General features: G+C 42.2%; 1 protein-coding gene across 1 annotated transcript; it reads right to left on the reverse strand.

The window, feature by feature from the left end:
- Nucleotides 1–275: 275 nt before the first annotated feature.
- Nucleotides 276–21,853, reverse strand: kcnk10a (potassium channel, subfamily K, member 10a). Its single transcript, XM_071908652.2, has 7 exons — nucleotides 21,799–21,853; nucleotides 18,897–19,282; nucleotides 8,754–8,871; nucleotides 5,352–5,512; nucleotides 3,413–3,605; nucleotides 1,894–2,036; nucleotides 276–953 (listed from the first exon to the last, which is right to left on the reverse strand). Exons 1-7 carry the CDS (start codon nucleotides 21,851–21,853, stop codon nucleotides 276–278), a joined length of 1,734 nt encoding a protein of 577 aa, XP_071764753.1.
- Between the last annotated feature and the right edge of the window lie 4,009 nt (nucleotides 21,854–25,862).

Genomic DNA, 25,862 nt, shown 5'->3' on the forward strand with positions numbered 1-25,862 from the left:
TAAACTTCCTCTTAGTTCAAAGAATATGACCATCATTTGGTATAGCAAAAATGCACAAAATCTCACCAAGTCTTACCAGCATATAGTGGATAGTGATGAAGCCAACACAATGTCCTTCCTTCAGATCAATAGGGCACAGTGAATACTTGAACATTACAGTATATAGCACAAAGGGACAGGTGTTGCCCCTGCTTAAGCACACACAGGAATAAGAGAGAGATAAGGCACTTAATGGTGGGATTTAAAACCTCCTTTTTCTAGGAGTAATGGACGGTCTATGGGCCCATCTGAATATGCAGCTCTGTTTCTTCAAGTGTTTTCTCGCTCTCATTTTCTTTGGTCTGCGCCGGTATAAACCCATTCTGGGGCTTGCACACTTCCACAAACAGCGGGAAATCAGACAGACTAGTGTTGCACTCCTTGTCTTCATTCTCATCCTCCCCTTCATCCTTCCTTTTCCCTTCATCCGTGGTGGGCGTGCTGCAGCCAAAAGTGGGCGTGCTGCAGCCGTAGGCCTCGCTGTGCGGCCGGCGAGCCTCGTCGGGGATGTTCTTCTTCAGGTCTCGATTTCTGTTGCGCTTGGTCAGCTTGGTGACGGAGCCCAGGCGGTTGAAAATGTTGTCCTCGGATGTGGTCTGGTGGCTGGAGCGCCGCTCACACTGCTCAGCCCCCCGTAGACGCAGATTGTTCAGCTTGGTGTCGATGCTCTCCTGGGACGACGTCTTGTAGCGGTTGGTGTCCAGGCTGTTGAAGACGGCGCGGCGCTCGGGGGAAAGCATGTCCAGGGACACGGCGCGCTGGTCCAGGCCCAGCTGGCGTCGCTCCATGCTGCGGATGGTGGCGGCTCGCTGGAGCTTGTCGTGAACCTCCACGCTCATACGCCGACGCGTCTCCCGGAACTCTGCTCGCACGTTAGCTTTCCATTCTGCTGCATGGGCTTTTATCTCTCCAACCTGGGACACAGATCATAATTGCTTTAATCATCGTATAACTAGGCACAAGGTCCTTTCCATAATGAATAAATTAAAGGGGAATTATCACCCATGACCTTTATCGACCCTGGCAACTAGTAGGAATTGCAACAACAACGATAGAACTTTTCTCCTCCTACTCAAGTCCCTGGCACACAATATATCATGATGCAAAATACTACTGTAATAGGGTTAGGGTCATCTTAAAAATGTCCAGAAAATCAAATTGGTGGCCGCCAGAATATTCCCTATGCAGGAAAAACCCTGGGTAATATGCAACAGGTAAACGGGATTCTTTTTGTTCATAAACGGAGCTTCAAGTTTTCTCTGAGCACGAAAAATGTTCACAGGCTGCGTGCTGCACAGCTATAACGGCTTCTGAGTTCTTCTTCTATTCATTTAAAACAAACCGCTGTTGCTCAGGAGGAACTTGCATCCGCCACCCAGTGGTCTAAATCGGTATTACCAGTGTAAATCGGTATTCGGCCATATATCAAACTGGTTTTAATTTATTTACACCAGCCCAAAGCTATTTGTATGTATTAAAATGTATGTATTTCGGATGTGAAGCACATCATAAACACTAGGCTTGGAAAATACATAATAATAAACTCTCACGATGGTATATGATCAAATCAAAAGAGGGTCCAGCTTAAACAAGAGTGCTGCCCATTTCACAGTTGAACTGAAAACACAATGTGGTTCCATATACCTCAAACAGATAGAGCGTGTAACTAGCACAGCTGTGGGAAGAGGTCCCATTCCCTGTAGAACATGCCAGGGTCAAGGGTTTGATTCCCGCAGGGGCCACCCACACTGAAAATGTACGGCATCGTGGAAATGTAGGGCGGTTTGGATAAATGCATCCCGCCAAATGGCACACACAATCGTCATTACATTACCCAGAAATATGGAAGCATACCTCTTCTTTTGTCTTCTTGGACAGGACCCTCAGCCAGTCGCCAATCATGCTCAGCACCGCAGCAAAGTAGGCCAAACCAACCAGGATCCAGAACCACACTAGCGGTCTGTACCACTTACGGTACTCAATCCTGCGGTCTCCCCCTGTTTGGGAAAATAAAAATGATGAAATATTCATCATTTTGCAGCAGCCGGCATGCATTGCCTTTTTCATTCTACAATTTCCACCTGAACATTTCAAGGGATGAAGCCCAGACGCAGACAATGACAGATATACTGTATTTCTCTGACAGGCGATTTAATTTTTTTCGCTCTGCAGTCAAAGTCAAGTCAGAAATCATCTTTAAGGTGCAGACACTGCCAGCAAGTGCGGGCTGTGTAAGTCTATTAATGGATTCCATTTCAATAAAGCAATAAACAACAAGCGCTTTTCACATTAAGCGAACGTCACAAGACCGCAGAGAGACCTTCATCCATCACACATAAAACCCACCCACTGTGGAAACCTCATCACACAAGATTGAAAGAAAGCCCAAACTGGTCCTGAGCCCAGCCGCCGCATGTGATACAGGCTTTCCTCTTCCTGAATATTGACTGTGTGTAGCAGCTGTTGTGCAGAATATTACTACCAGAAAGCAAATGACAGGAGAGTGCTGCTACAGGGGAACACATAATAAAACACCAAATCATTGACTGGAAGGTGAGATGAGATGTTTGTTAATCATTTGCATGTGTAAAAATAGTAAAACCTAAATTCTTGGTAGTGAGGTTATCATTTGGATCCGAGATACAAGAGGCCCAAATGCCCCTATTATTATTTTATTATTCAACATTTTTTGTTTGTTTTTCTTATTAATCTGCATTGCATTTTTAATGATCTCAAGTAATGTTCGGTTTTTGTCCCACTGTCTTACTTTTTATTGTCTCTTTCTGTTTATTGTTTCTTTATTGTGTTTTATTGTTTTTCTAATGTGTCGGTTGTGTTGTTTTCTGGTCCTGACTGCAACCAAATTTCGTCTTGTAGGACTATAAAGCCTTGATTTGACTATTCTGAAATTGTTTTTTGATATTTGCTCTGATGTACACTACCAGTCAAACATCTTTCATATTTTTCTTTATTTTTACTATTTTCCACATTTTAGAATAATAGTAAAGACATCAAAACTATCAAATAACACAAATGGAATTATGCAGTGACCAAAAAAGTGTTAAATAAATCCAAACTATCTTATATTTTAGATTCTTTAAAGTAGCCGCCCTTTGCCTTGATGGGAATAAGCCTTTAGATCAAAATGGCTTTAAGATAATGAAAAACATAATACATTCAATCAGGTGTGTCCAAACGTTTGACTAGTAGTGTATTTGTTGTTGATTAATGTTAGGGTTAAAGGGTTAAAGGGTTAAAGGGTTAGGGTGTATGAAATGAAACAGGTGTTAAGTCTTTCTGTGTGTGGTTGAATGCTTCAAAATCAGCATCAACAACCCAGTAATGAACAAAATAATGAACGATGAGCTCTCACCTGCCACATAGTCACCTATTCCAACAGTCGTCAGAGTGATGACAACAAAGTAGATCGCCTCCAGTGCCGTCCAGCCTTCAATATGTTTGAAGATGACGGCTGGGATGGTGACGAAGAGGATGCAGCCAGCCAGGATGAAGAGGAGAGTGGAGGCCACGCGGATTTTAGTCTGACTGATCTGGTTGTGTTTACGCTGCGAGGGGAAGCGACAGAGACAAACGCAAACACACACGCACACACACACACACACACACACACAAACAGTGAGCAATGGAAGCCACAATACCAATGCAATCTTCAGCGGGGTGTTAATTGTGTTTTCACTCCTTGGCGGTGACCCCACAGAGTTTGAGAGAGGACTTTCGTGACTCAGGCAAGGTGGCGTTATTAACTCATCAGCGTGACCACAGATTATGATGAGAATACTCTATCAGCTAAATTTGGGTAGGAGAAGGAAGTTCATTAGTTAAAAGCCAACTGCCTCCACAGGTGTTCCTGTTTGTCTGTCGCCCCGCTGATAAGGCAGAAGTGAAGGAGTGGAAGCATAGGGTGCAATCACACCTGCAGTTCATTTTCTTTGGTCCGAGTCATAGTGGAAAACTTTACTTTGTTGCCTTCTTTGTATTTGCTGATCTAGATTCACACTGCCCAATTACAAGCGAACCCGGACTTGTAAACAAAAATCACACAGACTCACAAGTAGGTCGCACTTGTTGAGCAGAGTCCTTCGAGATTTTGGCAGCGGAGAGCAGAGTCAAAACAAATCTGATTCCAGTCCCTGTAAGCGTTTAGCTAAGCATGATGAACGTGTCTGAGCTTTTTGCAGTAATTAACCTTCTCTGGTGTTCATACCAATTAAGAACACATAAAGAAATAGCTGAATATGAGCATCAGTCCAGACTGCAGTTTGCCCTCAGTTCATTTTGTTATGTTAGTCTTTTTTTGGGGCTGATACTGATCACCGATTTCATGTAATCACCTAGTTTCTTTTCTTATTTTTTAAATCTTTATTGACACTCACTCTAGCCTGCTGAGTCCTTTTAATAATAGTAAAGTGTCACCCATGTTACTGTTTCATTTCACATTTGTTGCCTAGATATATAGCCTACATGAATGTTGTCTACCATAAAACACAACTCATGACTTAGCGCTCCAAATGTTCTTCCATCTGACAAAAAGCAAGTGACACATTTTTGGTGCGCTGTGACAGGACTCCTCCATTCACTACAAGCTTATTCAAATGGTAGACTAGGTAGGTCAGCATCCTTCATTGCCTTCATCATATTGTTTGCAGTATCACATGAACTTTCTCTTTCGGAAGCGCTCCAACCCTGGAACATATCACTGCATTCGGCAGCCAAATCTTTAGCTGTGTGCAAGCCTGTGAATCTGTGTGAGTTTTATTCAACATCAACATGGGGGACACACTCAAACTCCAAATGGCAGTTGTAAAACTGATAGCGGTAAATGTTGTCTTTTAGTAGGCTGTCAGTGTGTGTGTACACTGTCTGGTGTGGGTCAAAAGTGGTTTAAATGCCTCATCATCCACAAGTGCTAGTAACAACTGTGAGTAACTATAGTAACGACTGTAACTTAATCCATATATGTAAGTAATTTATGGTTTCCCCATATTTCTGGTTATTTTCTGGTTTTCCCCATATTTCCACCCCTGTGGTCTCTAACTGAAACTGAAAATTTCAACAGTATATGTTAATTTCTACTGTTTCTATTACATATTTAATATTTTTTGCACTTTTATTCTGTCTTTTTTCCCTGCTGAATAATATTACATTTGCTGTCTTAACGACCTTAATTCCCCACCCAGGATAAAAAAAATCCATGTTAGAATACAAATAGACATATTAAAAAGTCAAAAGAATTAATTACATAACTGTAATATCTCCAAGAAGCTGAAGCACTCGTGTTATTAATGACTCACCCTGAACATCTTCTCCACCTTGGCAATGCTTTTAACAAATATGGTCCCCAGCTGGTCCCCGACGCCCGCTAGGAGGAATCCAAACAGTGGGATGCCGAATATTGCATACAGAATACAGAAAATCTTCCCTCCCTCGGTGCTCGGGGCGATGTTTCCATAACCTAGAGGAGAGAGAGAGAACGAGAGGGGAGTTTTTACAGGGTTTTCACACCGTGGTGATTGGATCAGGACATATTTCATAGTCTGATATGTGGAGATGAAACAGCTGAGCAGTTGGCAGCTTGAAGTTTTAGATAAACAAAAAGTTCTCGGAGGCAGAAATAATCTCTTTGGTTAAGATAAACCTCAGTGGGCTGTACCGATATAATGAAACCGAAGAAAAAGGAATTAAAGATACACAAATCTTGTCTGACAATACTCCAGCAAAGAAAATGCCCATAAATTCTATAAAGTATAATCAATAATCTCTTAAAAATAGTCAATCATTCCCATGAAGTTTCTCTTTTTAGTGACAGATAATAACCAATAAACACCATCACTTGAAAATAAAATAATAATAATAATAATAATAAAACTTTGTAACTTTGTATTTGTATAGCACTTTTAAAAAAGTGGCGTTTACAATGTCCATTACACAAAAACAATAAAAACAATACACACAGTAAGCAATGCATAAGTCGAAGCAGTCGTGTTTTGCATAAAGATAAAACAAGAGTGGACACAGTAAAACAATAAACAATAAAAAATAAAAAGCATTTAAATTAAAATGCTTAATACACTGTAAAACATGTAGTTACAGCAAAAGCTACAATAATAACAAGCGGGGGAGGTTCAAAAGTAATTACAATAGGGAGGGTTAAAAGTAATTACAGCAAAATCAATTATGAATACAAAACTGCAGCCAAAATGTATCCATGGTGCCAATTACTTTGAGCAATCTGAGCGGAAAGAGACGGTTGCCTGGTTAACAAAAATCACTTGAGGGTGCCCGTAAAAAGAAATGTACTATAAAAATGTACCAGGACACTCTACTCTACTCTCTCCAGGATGTAATACTGTAATCTACTCCATGTTATTGCTACGATTGGAAATGAATATGAAAGAATTTTACAATAACAGTATATTCCTTTTTAGAAGAAGCTCTGGGAGGGAAACACTTCATGCCATCCGTCAAACTGGGGACAGCAGGCTATTCTGACTCAGAAGGCTCAAAGGCGGAACAATGGATGATGAAACTCGATGTAAGAAACGGGTGTGAAGTGTGACCGAAGAAAAGTGTAGTCTCTGTTTCCCCACAAGCTTCGAAGTATAGCGTGGATCGAAATAATCGACCATTAGGACTATTGTGACCATTGACATATTTTAAGTATGCGATATGAAGTATTTTCCCTGAGTGATAGTTTCACCCTCCCACGTTTTTCTCACTCTGTACGGCACGGCCTGAGCAGCGTGCCACATGGACTCAATAACTGGCACAAGGAAGCAGGGGAAGCATTAGGTGATAACGAAACACAAGCCAGCACTCCATTTGAATTATTTTGGCTCTGGGACGCTCACAGAATTTTTTAAAGGTATGGCTTATAGCGTTTTGTGCAGTAATACCGATAGAAGACCCCACTGAAATGCATGTGCAGGGATCCTAGATATTTCATTTTACTTTCCGAATCACTTGTCTAAATCGTCCTGTGCAACTTTGCACATTGGCGGCCCCAAATGGCAGCGAGAGGTAACTGTTTGGATTTTGCGGACTTCAAAACCCCCAAAATCCTGTAAGGTGACCTCAGTAAACCGCACACAGTATCGCTCATGTTCACCAACCCGGCCAGTTTGTGATGCTTTATACCAACAGATACCAAAGAGATGAGAGAGGCAAAAGATCTAACATTGGACGGAGAAGTGTAAATACCCAACACAAGAATTTAATTTGGCCAAATAGGGCAAATCAATTAGGAGGGATGGGATCTTCTGTCTCGCAGCCACACTGTCTGATTAGATGGGTGTATTTTACATTAAAATCTCATTTAGTGCAGCTTTAATAATTCCGTTGTAACCGGAAAACTCATCTTTTCGAGAAATACTTAACGTCGACCCACCCATATCCTCTGAATCACATCCCCTTTACTCCTCTACTTGCTATAATATGCTCCTGTCTTGAAGTAAAACAAATCTCCCTCTCTCCTCAGCTCTCATTTCTTTTCCTAGCACTTCTCTATCATAAATGATCCTTATATAGGGTTATATGAATGTTTAGTTACATCTATTGTCAGTGAACTCTGACCCTTGCACTCTGAGTACTATACTATTAGCTGCCCATGATGATGGTGATCTAGGGATTGAAGCTTATTCCACTCATAGAAAGTCAGTCTGGATAAGGGCATTGGCTAAATGCCTAAAATATATAATGTACACATAATAAATAGCTTAAAGAAAGTGGAGGTGATATATCAGTTTTGTCCACATTTGACAGTAATTAGGGAGATGATGTGGACCATCTTTCACTTTGACAGTAGATTATGAGGCTAGGAGGAGCCAGGCAGCTCACTTTATTTTATTTGATGGATGAGTAATGCTTACAAACTATTTCCAAATCTATCGTCGGAAAGAGACGGTCAACTACTATCACTGTTTGGGACAGAAAAATCTTAGTTCTTCTTCCTCTGAAAATCAATTAACAAAGGGTTGAATGGTGTAGAAGAGCAGATAATAGGAAGTCAATAAATTCCCAGTGGCACAAATTGATAGATACGAGATTCAGTACAGGGAAATTCATTTTGCATGGCCAGCACAGAGAACATTGTGCATCATACACTACCAGCCAAAAGTTTGGACACACCACATTTTTCTTTATTTTTACTATTTTCCATATTTTAGAATAATAGTAAAGACATCAAAACTATGAAACAACACAAAAATCAAAACTATCTTATATTTTAGATTCTTTAAAGTAGCCGCCCTTTGCCTTGATGGAAAGGCAAAGGCTTTGGAAAGAAATTCATACATAGGATCAACTTCACTATTTATGTTTGTCTAACAAACTAATTTCAAGCGTTTAAGCAGAAGCCTTTAGATCAAAATGGCTTTAAGAGAATGAAAAACACAGTACATTCAATCAGGTGTGTCCAAACTTTTGACTGGTAGCGTATATCATGGACAACACATTCAGTTCAGTTCATTTCAGTAAAACAATGCTTTATTGGCATGAAAGTGCAGCAAACTTCATATTGCCAAAGTTCCAGTTGAAACATTATAGGTATCATAAAGCTTTATTTTGGGAATAAATTGTCTAATTTTATTGTATTTATCACATTTGGTTAGAAAGTGCAACTCCCCTATCTTGTGTAGACCATTTTCATAGATAGATAAGATAGATAAGATAGATAGATAATAAATTAATTACAGTACCTATAGTTGTGATGACAGTTCCAGCGAAGAAGAAGGCACTGCCCAGATCCCAGTGGCTGGAGTTGTAGGACGTATCACCGATGGGATTCACCCCGGCATTCACCGCATCCACAGAGTGCTGCGAACAGACAGAGAGGCACATTGGTCTTCCTGCGCTGCTTAAGGTTTTGATGATCTTGTCTATAACGGATGGAAGGCATTTTGCTTTCAGCATCTGCTGCTGAAACACCAACCCCCTACTTTTCAAGGTCTATTGGTTTCAAAAGGATTCAGTTCAAGTAGCAAAGCATTAGTATTTCAGCTAAGGAGTGAGTTTGCATGACCAAGTGGTTTCAACCGCTTTATATTTACTGCTGTTGTTGTTGCTGATAATGTTGCTGTAGCGGTTATTGCTGCTGCTGCTGCAGCTGTGTAGTTATGTCTGTAGTGAGCATTACTCACATACCTGGAGTCACACACACAAGTCTAGACCCATTAGACACTGCATCAGGTTATAATATAATTGCTTTTTTATCCGTAATGAACCGCTACTATAATTGCGGGGCTACAATTAGCATAATATGAACACACGATGCCTCATCGCTACACCAGGTGTACAACAACACAAGATTCATCAGACTTTTCCAATCCATTACATTTGTTGATCCAGCTACGTGACGTTATGGCTGCTTCACTGCAGACGCTGCCTCTGCACAGTGAATCAGCTCGACAGAGGGACTGGGAGGGCATGGAGGAGGCAGGGCAGGCGGGGCTGATGTCCGGAGCAGCCGTCACACTCAGCGCCAGTCTGCCCTGCGAGCGGCCGTCGCAGCAGATGGAGCCTCAGTGTACGGAGCCGCTCTCAGGGCGTGAGGGATAGGTGTGTGGCCGGCTGAAGGGCAAAGCGGCAAGGACACAACTGGTCTACCTCATCCAGAGGGAGCAAAACAATGGGGAAACTCTAGGCTTGCCACAGACTTCAAGCTGCAATATAAAACTTTTTTCAGCAACGCACATACAAATGCTGAGGATGACTTTTGCTTGGGATTAGTGCAACAGGGTGAAAACAAGGTTGCACCTTGCAAAACAAGGTGTTGTAGAGCTCCGGGTAATCTTTGGTCCATGAATCAAGTACAATATTGGTGAATATTGGTGACTCAAACTCGGTAAATCCTGCACACTGACATCAACAAAATCAATATTCTTTAAACAATTTTAAAGTTCTAAAAAATGTATGATAAGAAAAACTTGATGATATGAATCGCAGTTTAAATCGCAATTGCAATATTCTGTCAATCACAATTCGATTTTTTGTCAATATCTTTCAGCCCTACTAGCTATGAGACAATATATATCGAAAGTCAATATATTGCAATACAAAAATGTGACAATACGTATCGTGGGGCAGAAAAATAAATCGCAGTGTTATTTTATTCTGCTGTTATTTTTTATCACAAATGAGACAGCTTGCCCATCACAATTTCACAAGCTCTCCATCCAAATTATATTATTTGCACTTTGTAATGACATTTTTAAATTGTTGTTTACATTCTAGCAAGACAATGGCATTGCTAGAAAGATCTGTGGCTCAGAAATAAACATAAATCTGCAGTCAGACTTTGTTGCCATTGAACTTTTATCTATTACATCATATCGCGATTGTATCGAATCGTGAACCCCATATCACATATCGAATTGTATCGTGACATAAGCGTTTCGTCCCATCCCTATCGGACACCACCTTTATTACCAAGAACACAAAACACTTGAGTCCAGAGTCAAAGCTCCCATAAACTCAAATAACCAAGAACAGTCTGCTATGTGTTTTCAGACGGCAGGTGGTGGTGTCTGTGCGTCAGACCCCGTCTCACTGCAAGAGAGCACATAAACACACTGCCAACTCATTAGTCTAACTCCTTGCAGCTGCACCTGCTGATTGACAGCGCTGCCCCTCGTCTCTCCAGCCTGTGCTCCAACCACACACTGCCACGAGGATATACATACATTATTAGTATATAATATCTGTCTGTGACCCTGTGTGTACATGCGTAAGTCCCCCCATTTGTCTGAAATTGGCTTTTTAATGATGTTTTGGGGTGTTTAGCATTTGCTGTGGGCAAGTGTCATATGGGCGTGGCCAGAGTTGTGACTATCAAAGTGAGGCTAGTGGCCACACTAGAGGGAATTCATAGCAACAATGGCGGAAAGCATTAAGAAACACATGAACAGCAAAGCCAAGCCTACAGTATTCAAGGCCCTTTCAAAAACACAGTGAAGATCAGTATTGCTTTTTGTACTGCAGATTGCCAGTGTTTGCCGTCTGCTTCCTGCCTGTGGAGGCTTTATGGATGTCGGTTACCTCAGCCTCGGGCTAGATGCTGCGTCAAGGTAGATAGCTCATCAACATGAGTGACAAGTGTTGGGGCAGGAACTTGAACTGAGGAGAGGAGGGCGGGACTAACAATACACTTTGCTGCCTAAAGGCGATAAGTTGCATAATATAGCGTTAGTCACGATGAGCAAACCTGATGAAGCAGCGATGCAAAATGTGTCATTTGTGCAAATGTTTTTACTTGTATTGTGAAAAATCAATAGTAAGTTAGTAAAGTTTATTTATATAGCAACTTTCACAGAGCAAAGTCACAAAGTACTTCACAAGAGTAAAATCGTTAAAATAAGACCAGAAAACAGTAAAAAAACAAAAAAACAATAAGACACAAAAACAATAAGACATAAAAACACAGAATTACAGACACAGAGGCTAAACGAAGTCCAGTCTGAACAGATGAGTCTTTAGCTGCTTTTTGAAAGTGTCAACAGAGTCCGCAGATCTCTAATATCTAATGGAAGAGCGTTCCACAGTTTAGAGCAGATAAGTAAGTGAAAAAGCAAAGTCTAACCTACAGTTTTATGACAACTGTTTTCCTGCATTTAGCTTGCACTTCTAAGAACTACAGCTGTGCACAGGACACTTAACTCTTATTGGCCTTGAAAACAACCTACTCATGGCATCTTGATCGTCTCAAAACATGACCATGTTTGACAGGTACAGCCTGCACCGAAATAACCTCCTCTCTCCCAACTGACAGTACTGTCAACACTTCTCTTGCTGCATATGTGAATCAGAATAACTTTGGGATTTGTTTTTTATTGTAATTACATAACCTATTACTCTGACTAAGACCTTTGACATTATAAACTCTGCAGCCTTTTCCCCGCAGTAATTTCCCCTGCCTTGTCCTTCTCATTTTGTTAAAGCAGACTATTATTGTGCCATATGGTTGGCTGATGTAGTAACGAATTTAGCTCTAAGACACACCAAATAAAAAAAAAGAAAGATCTGCATCATCTTACGCCATTCATACCGTTAAGCACATGGCTAGAAGACATGTATTTTGAGTAATGATTGTCTAAAAAGCTTATTTTCCATCTACAACTCAACATCTTCAGGAACATATATACATTTAAATGGTCAAATTAACTCTGGATTGTATATTTAATTAGGCTTATGGCTTATGACTCAGCCTCACCAATATGTCAATTCAGATCAATCAGTCTTGTACCTGCTGCATCTGTTTTTGAGTCCCTCTATGTGTGTGACAGTTTATGTAGCATCCCCATATGATTTACCAATACCAAAGACAATACTGATACGTTAAGGATGATCAGGATTAAGGATATATTGGTACACTTATTCAAATTAAGCTAAATTGGTAGTGTGAGGTGATAGGTGCTGAGAGTAAGGTGAGGCTGGGTAAGTCACTGTAGGAAAGAGTAAAGCCCACACACTATAGGGAACTCCACTGATTCATCTTCTATATTGAAAACACTTTATATCTGATCACTTTAGTATACAGCACTCCTATATAATATTCCCTCTAAGCCAGTGGTGTCCAGTCTTGTGCCATGGAAGAATATGAAGGTTTTCATTCCAACCAAACACTACAACCAGCTGATTTCACGAATTAGTTCCTCCCTCTCTGGCTGAAGGTATGCTAATAAAATCAACTCATGTGGTATTTGGCTAGAATGGAAAACTGCATACTATTCCATGGCAGAAGACCGAACACCAATGTATCTCCCAAACCCATACAGACTCTTATATGCAGACCTGAAACCTCCTGAAGTAAAATGCAGCCATGCAGGAGTTGCATTTTGTTATTTCCATTTGAGCAATACAGATTCAGGCAGAGATTTGTAAGCAAAACTATTGCCTCAGTCAGCACAGAGCGCATTATATAGTTGAGGGAGTTCAATAGCCACTCTCTACCCCCATTTAGATCAAAAGGAAAGCTGGCTTTGGAAATGTCGCCAGAGGAGGCTGTCACTATCTCCCTCCTGGAACAGACAGAGAGGGCTGAAGTGATATTCATCTCTTCCCAGATCCTTGACTTTGGCGCTGGCCTGCCTGTCCTATAGCTTCCACCGCTGGGCTGAGACGGTAGAGCAGCTGGCACTTCTCCTGGTTGTGTTTATCAGCTTCCCTCTCTCCCTCGCGACCATGAAATCACCTTTCATGTTTGATTTGAGCAGGGAGTCTGCAGTTCTCAGGGTAAAAGAGCAGCAAGGTTTTCTAAATGTACAAGGTACCACAACTAGTGCTCAACCGATATGGGATTTAGAGGCCTGACATGTATTTGTACTGAAGCTGGTGCCAATATATCTTAATTTTTTTCCATTTTCAGGCCAAAAAATCTAAAGTATTCAGTGTTTCCCCCAGAGTTTCTATTCTTGGCAGCGTGAAATACCCTCTGAAACAGCATTTAAACCACGGGGAACTAAAACACTCCATTGAAACCCAAACTAATGAAATTATTTTAGGGTGAGCAGCTGTTTACTGGACACGCTCTCCACTGGGGCCCCTGGGGGCCCCACTGGGCTGAAGGCTCAGTCCTGGGCCCCAATCCTCTTCTCTCTCTACACTTGATTGCTTGGGCCTGTCATCCCATCCCACAGCTTCTAACCATTGCTATGGCAATGACACTCAACTCGACTTTTATTTCCCATCCTCTGACACTTGGGTTGAGCCGTGTATTTCTGCTCGCCCCACTGACGTTTCCAATTGGACGTCTGCCCGCCATCTCAAACTCAAACTCGACAAGTCTGAGCTGCTTTGTCCCCCGAAAACTCTGCCCTCTACAAGACCTCTCCATCACTATTGACAAAATCACAGTGACTCCTGGCCCAGGCTGCCAAGGATCCTGTAATGATTCAGGACAAGTAACTGTCCTGCTAGACCCACATTGCAGCCACAACCTTATCCTGTACATCAGTGATGCTCAACCTTTTTCATATCAAGGACCCCTAATTTAGTCCACATTAGGGCCACGGACCCCCCCATTTGATGAGATTTTGTCTCTTGTGCCCAAATCTGAGAATATTTTTATTGTTAGATATGATTTTGTCCAGAATTCCATGACTATCTGTATTGTAGATAGAGAGATAACAGTGAAACTATGATCAAAATAATCATTCTTCTACATTCTCTAATGAAATAATGAAGTGTAACAATTGGAACCCCCTCAAAGACCCCCGTACCCCACACTGAGAGCCACTGCTGTGCATCATCCATTGAATCAGGCCCTTCCTCACCAGGGACACAGCCCCAGCTCCTAGTTGAAGTTTTAGTCATCTCCCGTCTGGACTTCTGCATCTCCCCTCCTCCTCGCCTGCCTCCCGAGATGCTACCGCTCATCCAGAACGCTGCAGCCCACCTAGACTTCAACCTCTCCCATTTCTCCCATGTCACTCCCCCTCCTACACTCCCTCTGCTAGCTGTTCATATCCGATTCAGAACCCTGGTGTTAGCATGCAAGACTGCAAACAGATCCACTACCCCCATACCCCGAGGCCATGGTCCAGCCCTAAACGCCTGCTTCCTGCCTCCGCTGCTTGGCCTTTCCTTCCCTTGCAGTGACCTGGTCATCCCTCTCTGTCTCGCCTCTTCTCCCTCCTGGCTTGACATTCTCACTCCAGTCAGAACAGCAGAGTCACTCCCTGTCTTGTATCGTAGGCTAAAAACTCAGATATCCCCATCTACTCACTCTAATTGGTCTCTAAAAAAATCTCTGTCCTTAGCTCTTATCCAATTTGTTTCCCGTAGCACTTTGCTCTCACGTGATTGTTCTTTGTTCGCTGGAATATTTCAAAGGCGCTGATGCTCCTTATTTTCGGTTGCTTGTACTGTTGGTGATCGATGAATTGAAGCGTATTCTACTGTTGCATTCATTGTAAGAAGCTCTGGGTAGGAGAATCAACTTAATGCCTAAAATGTAAATGTAAAGACATTGATGAAATGAGCAATTCCTTAATTTATAACTCAGATTTACTGTAAGAACTAAATTATACATAGTCTGTATGTTTATGGTAGTTCCCATTGATGCTAAATATTAAGCCGCAGAAAGGGCTGGGCATAGGAAATCAATAACCGTACCATAACAACAATCAGTATCAGTATTAAGGCATCAAAAGGTATTGAAAAATGTCATGATATTATATTTTTACAATGCAAACTCAAGTTTTCTTCTTGTAAATGTGTAAATCATTTGAGCATGGTTCTGTTTTGAAGCAGATAGCATGTAAGTAATGTTATATAGAAAATAATACGAATAAAAATAAAATATTGCATGGTGAAATGTGCTTTCATTTAAGAAAGGTATGAAAAAAGGCAGTTTTACAGTGGCATCAAATTTGAAGTATCAGAACCCATATCTTTATTGCAAGATTTGCAACGACAACCTTCCACCAACCATGGAATTGCTGATTTTGATTCTTTTTCTCCAGGCTAACTGTAAGATGTGCGTCACCAGCAGCACAAACACACACACAAAAAAAAATCCTTACCGCATTCTCTCCAAGAAATAGAAAGAGGGAGACGGGAACAGTCAGCAGGGTAGGTGAGTCACTGCACAGCCACACGCTGCACCCCTAAAACACGCTGCTCCTAGTTTTTGGAAGATGAAGAAAAGCACCGTAGCAGGATCCCGATAAGAGCAGACCGCACACACACTCCCCGCTCGTGCACCATTGCATAACATTCAACACATTTTTACCCAAAGCGCCTTACAGTGCAATAAGCGCATATACTTTTAGCATAGATGGCCCCAGTTGGAAAACGATCCCCTTCCTTTGGCAGAGTTGCTGCTCATAGTTACACAGGACCACACACTGCGAACACACACTGTGAACACACACTGCGTTCTACGATGTCTGCATGCTGCAACCTGCCTACCTTTTACTACTGCCTACAACAAGGCAAGCTGCTCATGTTCACTACAAACCCAATGAGTCAGGACAAAAGAAGCTTCTCCAGAGAGGATGATACAGCTTTAAGTCGCTTAATTTCAGTATCTAATGCAAATACACACTTATAGAGATGTGTCTATTATGCAGGACAGGCATCTCTGAATGAGTTAATGATCAACTTGATTACTTGTGTACTCTCATGGGAAACAGTGTGATACCAACCAACAGTAATCACAGCAGGGACCCAGGGAGTAGTCAACATCCCCTCTGGCCACACCCCTCTGTTGGCCCAAATGCTATCGCTATGCTGCCATTTCTGCTGTTGGCGCTACCACTGCTGGACCAAACAATGAATAATTGATTCCCCAGCAGATGCTTTTAAGACCTGAAGACTTGATTTAACCTCTCTGTTCTAAAAATGTGGGCAATTATTACTGCATATATCAGTCAGGCCACAGCAGCGTTAGCATGCCTAAGGAGCCATAGCAAAATGAAAGCGCGCTTGCTAAGCTTGAGATAAGGCTTTTGTTTTAATGATTTGATGCGTAGAAAATGCCACCTAGGATCCCCGAGATATGTGCAGAAAAAAAAGAAAAACAACCTCTGTACAGTAGCATTCCCATATCAGCTAACAGCCATTTAAAAATTGTTAAATAAGATTTTTCTGACCCACAGTACATTTTAGATTTCAGATGTCTATGTCTGTCTGGTAGAAGCCATCAAAATAAGTGCAGAGCTGCTCATTTTTTACCTACTTTCACTGCATGAGGAGACACATCTGCTGTAGCAGCATCACAGCTCCCAGCATGATCATATGAAGTCAGTGAGCCTTAGCAACTGCATTCCCATTCTCACTCCTCACAGGCTGCAGCCGTCATCCCACTCTGCTGTATGGGGTTTTCCAGAGAGGGAATTGATCTTATACTCAATAGCCTTCTGGTTTAGCCCATTTCCCTAGTTTGCCTAAGCAAGATAAATGACCACCGCAATGTTTGCTTTTAGAGCTAAGGCAAGCAATTACAGCACTCGCTTCCAATTGTGGCTTATATAAGAGCTGTTAGTTATTAAGATGGGAGCGTTTACTATTCAACTGTGGGTTTATGTGTTTCTGTTGTGTACTGTTAGATGTGTTAGGTAGAGAAATGGCCATGGCACTGATCCATAGCAGCTTTCTCAGCTCAGCTGCAGCTGTGCGCTGCATTATCCTGTCCATTATCATACAGGGTTTCACAGCCGCGAGGTCAATAACTGTCCGGTCCAAACAATTGGGTGTTACTACACTGCTTTACGAGTGGCTGTGATCGTTTGGCCATGAAAACCCCTGGTGGTTGCAGAAGCGAGAGTGCTGCAGCACAAGTCACATTAAGATCTGTTTATGAGACGTGGCTTTTCACGCCAAGTCCAGATTCATGTTCTCTGGCTTTAATCTTCAAGGTCTGCCTTCTGGCAATTCGTGGAACTGCTGTTTTCTCGAACGGAGTCTGAGAGGTTTGCCTCGTAACAACCAAAAGATGGAAAGATGGATTTAAAGGTTTGGCAGGCTACACTCAAACTCCACCCAGTCAAGGAATAAATAAGGAGCTTTCCAGAAATGCTTAATGTAAAAGGAAGTAGGATTGCAGCTAGGGGTCTTTGCCAGCTACAAAGGAGAGGAGGGGAGATCAGTGGGGACGTTACACAACATTTCTCTCATTTAAATGCAATACTGCTTATTGCTAAACCATGACTCACAAAAAACATTGTTCAAAAGCTCTTCTTTGAATGACAACCTTTATTTTCCTCCTACGTGATTCGTGGGAATAGAGTAGTGCTGTTTGTATCTGTGTAAATCTGCCTTTCTCTGTCAATTTACTTCAACTTTTTTTGTTTTAATTCAACACGTTTCCACTGACACACGGGTAATAATAGTGTCATTAAGCATCACCATGGGGAGCGTCTGGTGGCACCTGCCAGAACCTGAAGGATGTCACTTCTTGGCATGGCATGTGCGGACATAACAAGCACGCACCTAGTTTATTATCAATCAGAGAACACCACCACCCACAGGGCAGCAGCCTGCAGCTCAGTCTGACAGACAAACAGACTCACTGTTCCCACACCTCCACAGACATCAAATTCAAGGATTTGTCAATAACTATCAAAATCTTCTCCGGCCAAACCTAAGGACTGGAATTAAGCATGTTTCAGGGTTTGCAGTTATGGCATATTTTGTCATTCAGGGTCTTGTTGAGTTTACTAATTGTGGAAAAAAAACAATCATACAACATTGTATGACTGTTTCAGTTCAGTTCAGTTCAGTTCAGATCTTTATTGTCCCTCAAGGGGAAATTTGATTTGCAGTAGAGGGCAAAAACACAAACACAACATACAAGAGGACATGGTACATTAATCACAACAGTTACAGCAAACAACCAAAAAAAATTTATCGGTTCGTTAAAAGTTGTTTGTAGACTGTTGCTTCAATGCATATGCTATAAGACAAAACCCCAGAATCTGTCATATGTCTGTTGGATGGAGAGTTCAGCATGGAGCATGAAGCTGAAATTAGTGCCAATTAATGACAGAGCACCATATACTTTGCAATACATTTTTAAGTCTATTTAAGGCTTTCCATCTATCTCCAAGCGACATGTTTTGATGGGTTTTTTTTTCAATTTCACACAACTTCAAGGACATTCAATGTGTGTGGGAGCCCTTCAGACTAAATCTACACTTTTGTATATACTGGCCAGTTTAGTGTGGTTTGTATCCGATTCCAGGGTGGCTGGCAGTGTTTGGAGTATGTGTGGGGCTTGAATGGCGTCAGATCAATACGAAGCTCAGGTTTCAGTAGACCTGAGTCCCCGCTAGGGACCGTATCCAGAGCTGAGGAAAAGCTGGAGTATCGACCAGCAGCTGGCGAGACAGAGCGTGTCTTACCTTGATGAGAGCCTCCAGCTCGGCCGGTGACACACAGGGATGCTTCTGCAAGAAGGCTGCTTTCTCTGCAGTGATGGTGATTTTCTGGTTGCTCTCGAAGGGCTGCTCCAGCGCCTGGAACACCAGGCCTCCAGCCACCAGGAAGGCCACCACCACCACGAACACCGCCAGCACCGTCTTCCACTTCATCACCGTGAAGGGGGCCGAGCCGTCGGCGACCCCCTCCATGCTGGCCACCATGCTGGCCGGGCGGGAGGCGACGGAGAGCCGCGTCACGCTGCAGCCCATGGGGTTCTGCATGGTGGCCACGCTGGCGTGCACAAGGCTGGACTGCAACATGCCTGGCTGCACCTTTTTGGGAGGAACCAGGTTGGTCTGGACTGCTACTGTAACCAAGAAAAACGAACAATTAATGTGTGCTGCAATGTCAGCACCATACAATGATGTTTACTGCCGATGATTGCTGCGATATGCAACAGGTGAACTGCATGCACAGCCAACACAGGTTTTTTTTGTATGAGAATTGGCAAGGACAATTCAATTCATTTTAAGACGTTTGATAATCCCTAAGGGCCTAAATAAGATGGGGGAGAGAGAGAGAGAGAGCAAGAGAGAGAGAGAGAGACAGAGGGAGAGGGAGAAAGAGAGAGAGACAGAGGGAGAAAGAGAGAGAGATAGAGACAGAGGGAGAAGGAAAAAGAGAGAGAGACAGAGGGAGAAAGAGAGAGAGAGAGAGAGATAGATGAGTCCACAGGGCAAGAGTATTTTAAGAGACCATTAAGAGACCACAGTCTGTATGGCGACTATAAACAGTCGTCACAGGCAGGCTAAATAATTTCTAAAACCAAGTTTTTCATGATCGCTGTGGGCAAAAAAAGGCCCAGAGAGAGCAAGAAAGAAAGAAAGAAAGATAGAGAACGTCCATAGGGCACAAAGACCACAGTCCATATGGTGACTATCGCTGTCCTTATTTATTTATACCAGGTTTTTCCATGAGTCATATTTGCCTATTTGATAGAAAGGCAGAGTGTGTTTCAGCGAGGCGACTGATGGGTCTGCAGGCTGTGCAGCAGACAGGCAGCAGAGAAAACATCGAACCTCTAATGTCTTTGTGCCTTTTACCAAAAGCTATTAAGCCCAGCTATGTGAGAGAGCAAAGATGTGCTCCACCTGGCTGTTTCCATCAGCCACTCTGTTCACAAACCCTGGACAACCTCCAACGCCGGACAAAAACAACAGTTCGTGGAAGATGCAGTATCTTTTCAAAACAGCAGGTCTACACTGAATGTCCAAAACATTAGGGGCATCTTCCTGATATTGAGCTGCAGCTCCCTTATGCACAATCCACATCTCAGTTTGCTTAAAAATCCTTCTCTAACTCGTCTGCTTCTCTTCATCTGCATCTCCTCCCATGTGATTTGTATAGATTTAATAAGGGAAATCAATAAGGGATCAAGGCTTTCACCTAGATTCACCCCATCAGTGTTCTTCATGAAACAATAAGTGTCCCTAATATCTTGTTCTTTCAGTGTATAGCCAATATAGAAGATATATTGGTAAATGTTACTCTCTTGCTGCAAATTATCTCTTAGAGGAAAAAAAGGGTGTTGACTCTGTTGATTAGACTACAATGTGTTGATTAGCTCTGTCTTTCTGCTGGTGTCTTTCAGTGTGAAAGACACCAGCAGCAAAACAGATTGGTGTATTGTTTATTCAGCAGCACTCATCTTCCATTTCCTAATCCTAAACATTCAGTAAATAATATTATGCAACACTGTTTTAGGGAATCGTGACGGCTGTGCCACATCTCACTCACAAAGACCCGACTTGTAAAAACCAATAGAATTGGGCGCTTTTGATTTATGTAACCAATCAGCCGCAATATGCAGAAAATTACATTCCTTACACTGGTCTGGCAGGTGCGATGCATTTTGATGAGCAGCGCTGCATGCTTCGGGAATAATGGTGTGGGACCAACACTTGAGTGGAAGTAGCACATAAAACAAGGTTGCCATTTCTCCTCAGAAGGTCGTGCATTGAAAGCAGACGGGCACATAAATCACCTGCATTGGCTGAAACGGCTGGGTAAACATGTGATGATGTGGTGTGTGTGTGTGTGTGTGTGTGAGGGACGTGACACACATGCGGGATTGAGGGGGGAATCTACCCGGGATGAGGTAATGTTTCAACCAGACTCGTGCATCAGTCCACTGCATCAAACTGAAGCGGATCTTCTGTTATGGCATTGCTGATTGGCAGGTTCCCATTCGATTTTTGTGCAAAATCATGTTGTGGGCATAATTGGCTCACCGGGAAGTCTTCCTCCCTTCTCTCTCTGAATCATTTCTAACCTCCCATGTACAGAAAACAACTCAACACATGTTCCCCTCGTGTTTTGAGCACTGGGGATGCCAAAGTGATTCGGCTGCAGCAAACGGTCGTTCCTGGACTACACTCATATTGATAGCAGTCATGAAAATGGTTGGGTAGCCTACTCTCCCATAGTAGGAACTTCAGCGGGGTAATAACGATGCTCATGCAGCATTATAGCCTCTATTTCTCTGGGAAGTCAAATTCTGGTCAGCATAAATCTTTTATTGGTAAGCCTGCCGGGGCTGCACGGTGGAAACAATCACAGTTTACAGCCAGGAGAGCAGTTAAGGGCTGTATTGCATAAGACGCTGATTAAAGGAGAATAATAGTTTCTACAATAAGCAGCACAGGTTGCGCCACATTAATGAGAACTTGAGATGAACTTTGACCATAATAATGTAAATTCAGTGCAAAATCAATTGGGACTCGATACTAATCAGCCATTAATTAGATGCTGCCTCAAGAATTATTGCAGTGTTCTGTTATTGTTTTCTATTAAGGACAATACAAATACAAAGAGCCTTACAACCTGGTGGAGGGTTCGAGTTCCCCGGTTTTCTTGGATTCTCCGTCGGAAATTTCATGTTGATTCTCCTGGTTGTTGCTGCTGGATTTTTTTTTTTTTTTTTTTTTAAACGTGTTTATGGGGAATTTCTCGGCGCCCTTTCGGTCGAATCCGTCGACTTTAACCGAGAGAGGATGGAGAACGGAAGGGAATAAAAACACATCATCCGCGGCTTGTTTTGCTGTAGTCGGGCTAAATGCGTAATTCCCAGCTCTTCTTCACCCACGGCGGTCTTCAGGAGCGCACACCCACTGCTCGCTGCACCACTGTCTGCTGGGCGCTTTGCATTGCGCTGTAGTAAAACACCGTGGACGCAGGCAGCAGGAGACGAAGCTCCATTGAGGAACTTCACGCTTACATTGTGATGGATTTTTTTTGCACGTATAGGGTGCAACAGCCGAGGCGTTCTGCACTGCGAGTCTACAGGATCTGCCCGCCCTGCTCCGCGGCGGCGAAACCACCTGCTCCTCCGACGCGCACGACGCTTTTTGGTGCGTTTTGGTTGTCTCTCCACGCCGCGGCGCACCGGTGTGCCAGGCGGCTGCGTACTGCAAGGCACGACGTCAATTATTGAAACCGAGCAGTTTGCCACCAACCACAGAGAGGAGGGGAGAGGAGAGGAGAAGAGAAGAGAAGAGAAGAGAAGAGAAGAGAAGAGAAGAGAAGAGAAGAGAAGAGAAGAGAAGAGAAAGGGAGAGAGGAAAGGAAAGGAGAAGAGAAAGGGGAGAATATAACGCATAGGAAAGGAAAGGAAAGGAAAGGAGAAAACAGAAGAGGAGAGGAATGGAGATAATGGAAAGGAAATGGAGAGCAGAAGAAAGGAGAAGAGAAAGGGGGAGAGGAGATATTGCAAAGGAAAGGAAAGGAGAAGAGAAGAGAGGGGGAGAAGAGATAACGCATAGGAAAGGAAAGAAAGGAAAGGAAAAAACAGGAGAGGAGAGGAATGGAGATAACGGAAAGGGAAAGGAGAGGAGAAGAAAGGGGAAGAGAAAGGGGGAGATGAGATAATGCAAAGGAAAGGAAAGGAAAGGAATGGAAAGGAAAGGAAAGGAAAGGAAAGGAAATGGTTTTCCAGCCTTCACTATGCTAAATCTCCTTTGGGCTTGTGAAAGGACTCGAGGAGCAGAATGCAGGCGGGTGTGATGACAAGTGATCCTTGCTGCGGCAAACATTGATCATAACTAGTGGGCCAGGACGCACCATTAAGCCTAATAGCATTACATCATCTGACTGGCAGAGGAAAGACACTGTGGATAGCTTCTGCTACTCAATCAAATACACGGCAAAGCATCCAACAAATATAGCTGTAGGCATACATAGAGCCATTTTCTGAACAAAATGTATAGTTTTGTGCCACACAGAGCCTATAAGGCAGTCTAAAATTGCAATTCATCACGACTGGGTTCAAACTCTTTGAAAGGGCCCAAACCTTTCCCCCAACTTCAAAATATGTTTCATTGATTTTATGTCTTTGATAGTCTCTGAAATCTGTAAAGAACAAGAAAAGTTTATCTACTATCCAATATTATTACTGAACAGCTCCACTAGCAACTGAGGGGGAGGGGGGGCATGTCACGTTCACCCCTCCTCCCTGACTCTCCATCCGGGATTCACACCAAGAACCCTCTAACCATTAGACTACAGTATACAGTATGTCTAATGTTTAACAATTTCTGAAAACGTCAATTTTGAAAGTGTGCAGTGATGCACAGGCAACTTTGATGCGGGCAACTTTGTTAGGAGTTGCCTCAGAATTGTTGCATTGATTACAACTGATTGCATTGGTTACACAAGTCGCATTTGTTTTCTATTTTGAGAACGCCGCCCCTCTGTGTTGTTCAGTGTATCTCAGCCACCAAAGAAACACACACACACACACACACACACACACACACACGCACACAGACACACACACACACACACACACACACACACACACACACACACACACACTAATATAAGTGTGTGACCCAGCTATGTCTGAACTCACCTAATGTATGTTGCTTTGGTCAATTTGTGTATTTTATGTTTTTTTCTGAAATTTCACAATATGCTGTGTCTGTCATGCTCTTGCAATACGTTTGTATGTATGTATGTATGTATGTATTATGTGTTATCACAAAAAACATGCACAATATAAAAGTCCAGATGTGTAGATAATAAAAAATATAATTGAAAGCTTAGATATATCTGCAAAAGGCCGAATTATGTGGATTTTGAATGTGTCTCTACAGAATGGATCAGTGATGAAGTTATTTTGGGTTTCAGCACCGCGGACAGCGCCATGCTTCAAGCTTGGCTGTCGCCCTCTGCCGGTGGGTTTAAGAATAACATGCACAATGTTGTCCTCTTGGTGGAGGAAAATTCTTCCTGTGGGATCAATTAATGCTAATTTAGTTAATTATTGAGGTGGCGCTTGTGTAGATTTTGTTTAGTGTGCTTTCCCGACCATGCAGGCACAACTCCTGTGACAATACAACAATACAGAATAACAATAAACAATGATAAACAATAAACAACAGTAAACAATACCACAGTGTTCATACATTTATTAATTTATACTTACACAACATATATCTCATGTCAGAATCCATAGTGAAGTAAGCACAATCGTAATCTACACATTCCCATTCCCAGTTCCCACTTTTACTGTCTACCTAACATGTTGACTCTACTGATTGTTATTGCTTATTTTTATATTCTATTTCTGCTGCAAAGACCCAATTTCCCAAAGGGGATCAATAAAGTTTCATCTTCTAAGTGGCTAGATGCATCTTTTCTCTAACATCATTCATTCTGAATAGTAAATAAGCCCAAATCTGTTAATAGTTTAATGGTCAGGAGACACAATCCTCCCTAAAGCAACATTTTGTTTGTGCCTTACATGAAGCCCTGTACATATGCTGTATTAATTATTACATTAATTAATGCAGTAACTATTCAGTGAAAAGTGACACCACTTTTATCTTGGTGAGCATGGACGTTTCTCCACATGTGGCAAAAGATGCAAATCTATGGTATAAAATGGAAAAAGATGGGAGGAGAAGCAAGAATAATGAAGGACCGCCATTTGTGTTGGTTGTGTTGTTAATAAGCCTCTTTGCACAATTATTAAGTTCTTATTTGGTAGGAAACGTTTACGTTCTTCTCTTAGTTGTGGAGCAGCGCCCTCCTGTGGCCTGTCCAAGCCATAACAAGGTGTTCAGTGAATGTAGAGAGAAGTGAGGACGCCCCCTTCAGGACATCCAGAGAGGAGCAGCTGGCATCATGGGATGATCAGGGAAATACTGTATAGTAGGTTTTTATCACAGACTCATGATGAATAGCTGTAAAGTATGCATGGACCTCTTGAACGCTGCAAAAAGTATCCATTTTAACAGTCATTTAGTCAAGTATTGAGTCTTGAAATTTTTCTTAAAACAAGTGGAAAAGATATGACAGATGTGAGATAATTTCATTTGTTTCCCATGCAAATCAACTTGTTTTAAGAATTGTGAATCAAGTGTCATTTCTTGATACTAGTGGAGTGATCTGCCTTGTTTCAAGATACTGACACAAGTGAAACTGCATTTGAAAGTGGAATTATTTCACCCTATTGGCAATTTTGTTAACCTTTATTTTTCACTTGTTACCTCTGCCAAATGGGGTTATGTTCCTGCCCCTGTCAGTTAGTTTGTTGTCTGTCTGCCAGCAGGATTTCTCGGAAACTTATGAGCAGATTTCCATGAAATATGGTCATCAGATCGGCCTTGGGCCAGGGAACGATTCATTACATTTTGGAGGTGATCCAGATTGATTTCCGCAAATACACAATTGTCGTTTTTTAGCCTTTGCCTACCTATGAAGCTAACAGAGACAGAGATTAATTCGAAATCCTAAGGGTCTGTTTGCATGGTCAAGAAACCAATTTAGCTTAAAATTTAAGTGACAGGAATGACCAGTCCAGTGTAACAGGACTGGTCATTCCTGAACAATTCTTTGCACTGTGCTTTCTACTTTAAAACATTAGATTTTAAGACAAAAATAAG

The sequence above is a fragment of the Centroberyx gerrardi genome, chromosome 18 (genome assembly GCF_048128805.1).
Source record: "Centroberyx gerrardi isolate f3 chromosome 18, fCenGer3.hap1.cur.20231027, whole genome shotgun sequence".
NCBI lineage: Eukaryota > Metazoa > Chordata > Actinopteri > Beryciformes > Berycidae > Centroberyx > Centroberyx gerrardi.

What these genes read in the sequence shown, in the direction of transcription:
- kcnk10a (XM_071908652.2), bottom strand. Translation starts at nt 21,853, where the DNA reads ATGAAATTTCCGACGGAGAATCCAAGAAAACCGGGGAACTCGAACCCT. An exon ending in AACTGTCATCACAACTATAG is followed by an intron (nt 5,513 to 8,753) that starts GTACTGTAATTA and finishes TCTCTCCTCTAG; the next exon opens with GTTATGGAAACATCGCCCCG. An exon ending in AATAGGTGACTATGTGGCAG is followed by an intron (nt 2,037 to 3,412) that starts GTGAGAGCTCAT and finishes TTTCCCAAACAG; the next exon opens with GGGGAGACCGCAGGATTGAG.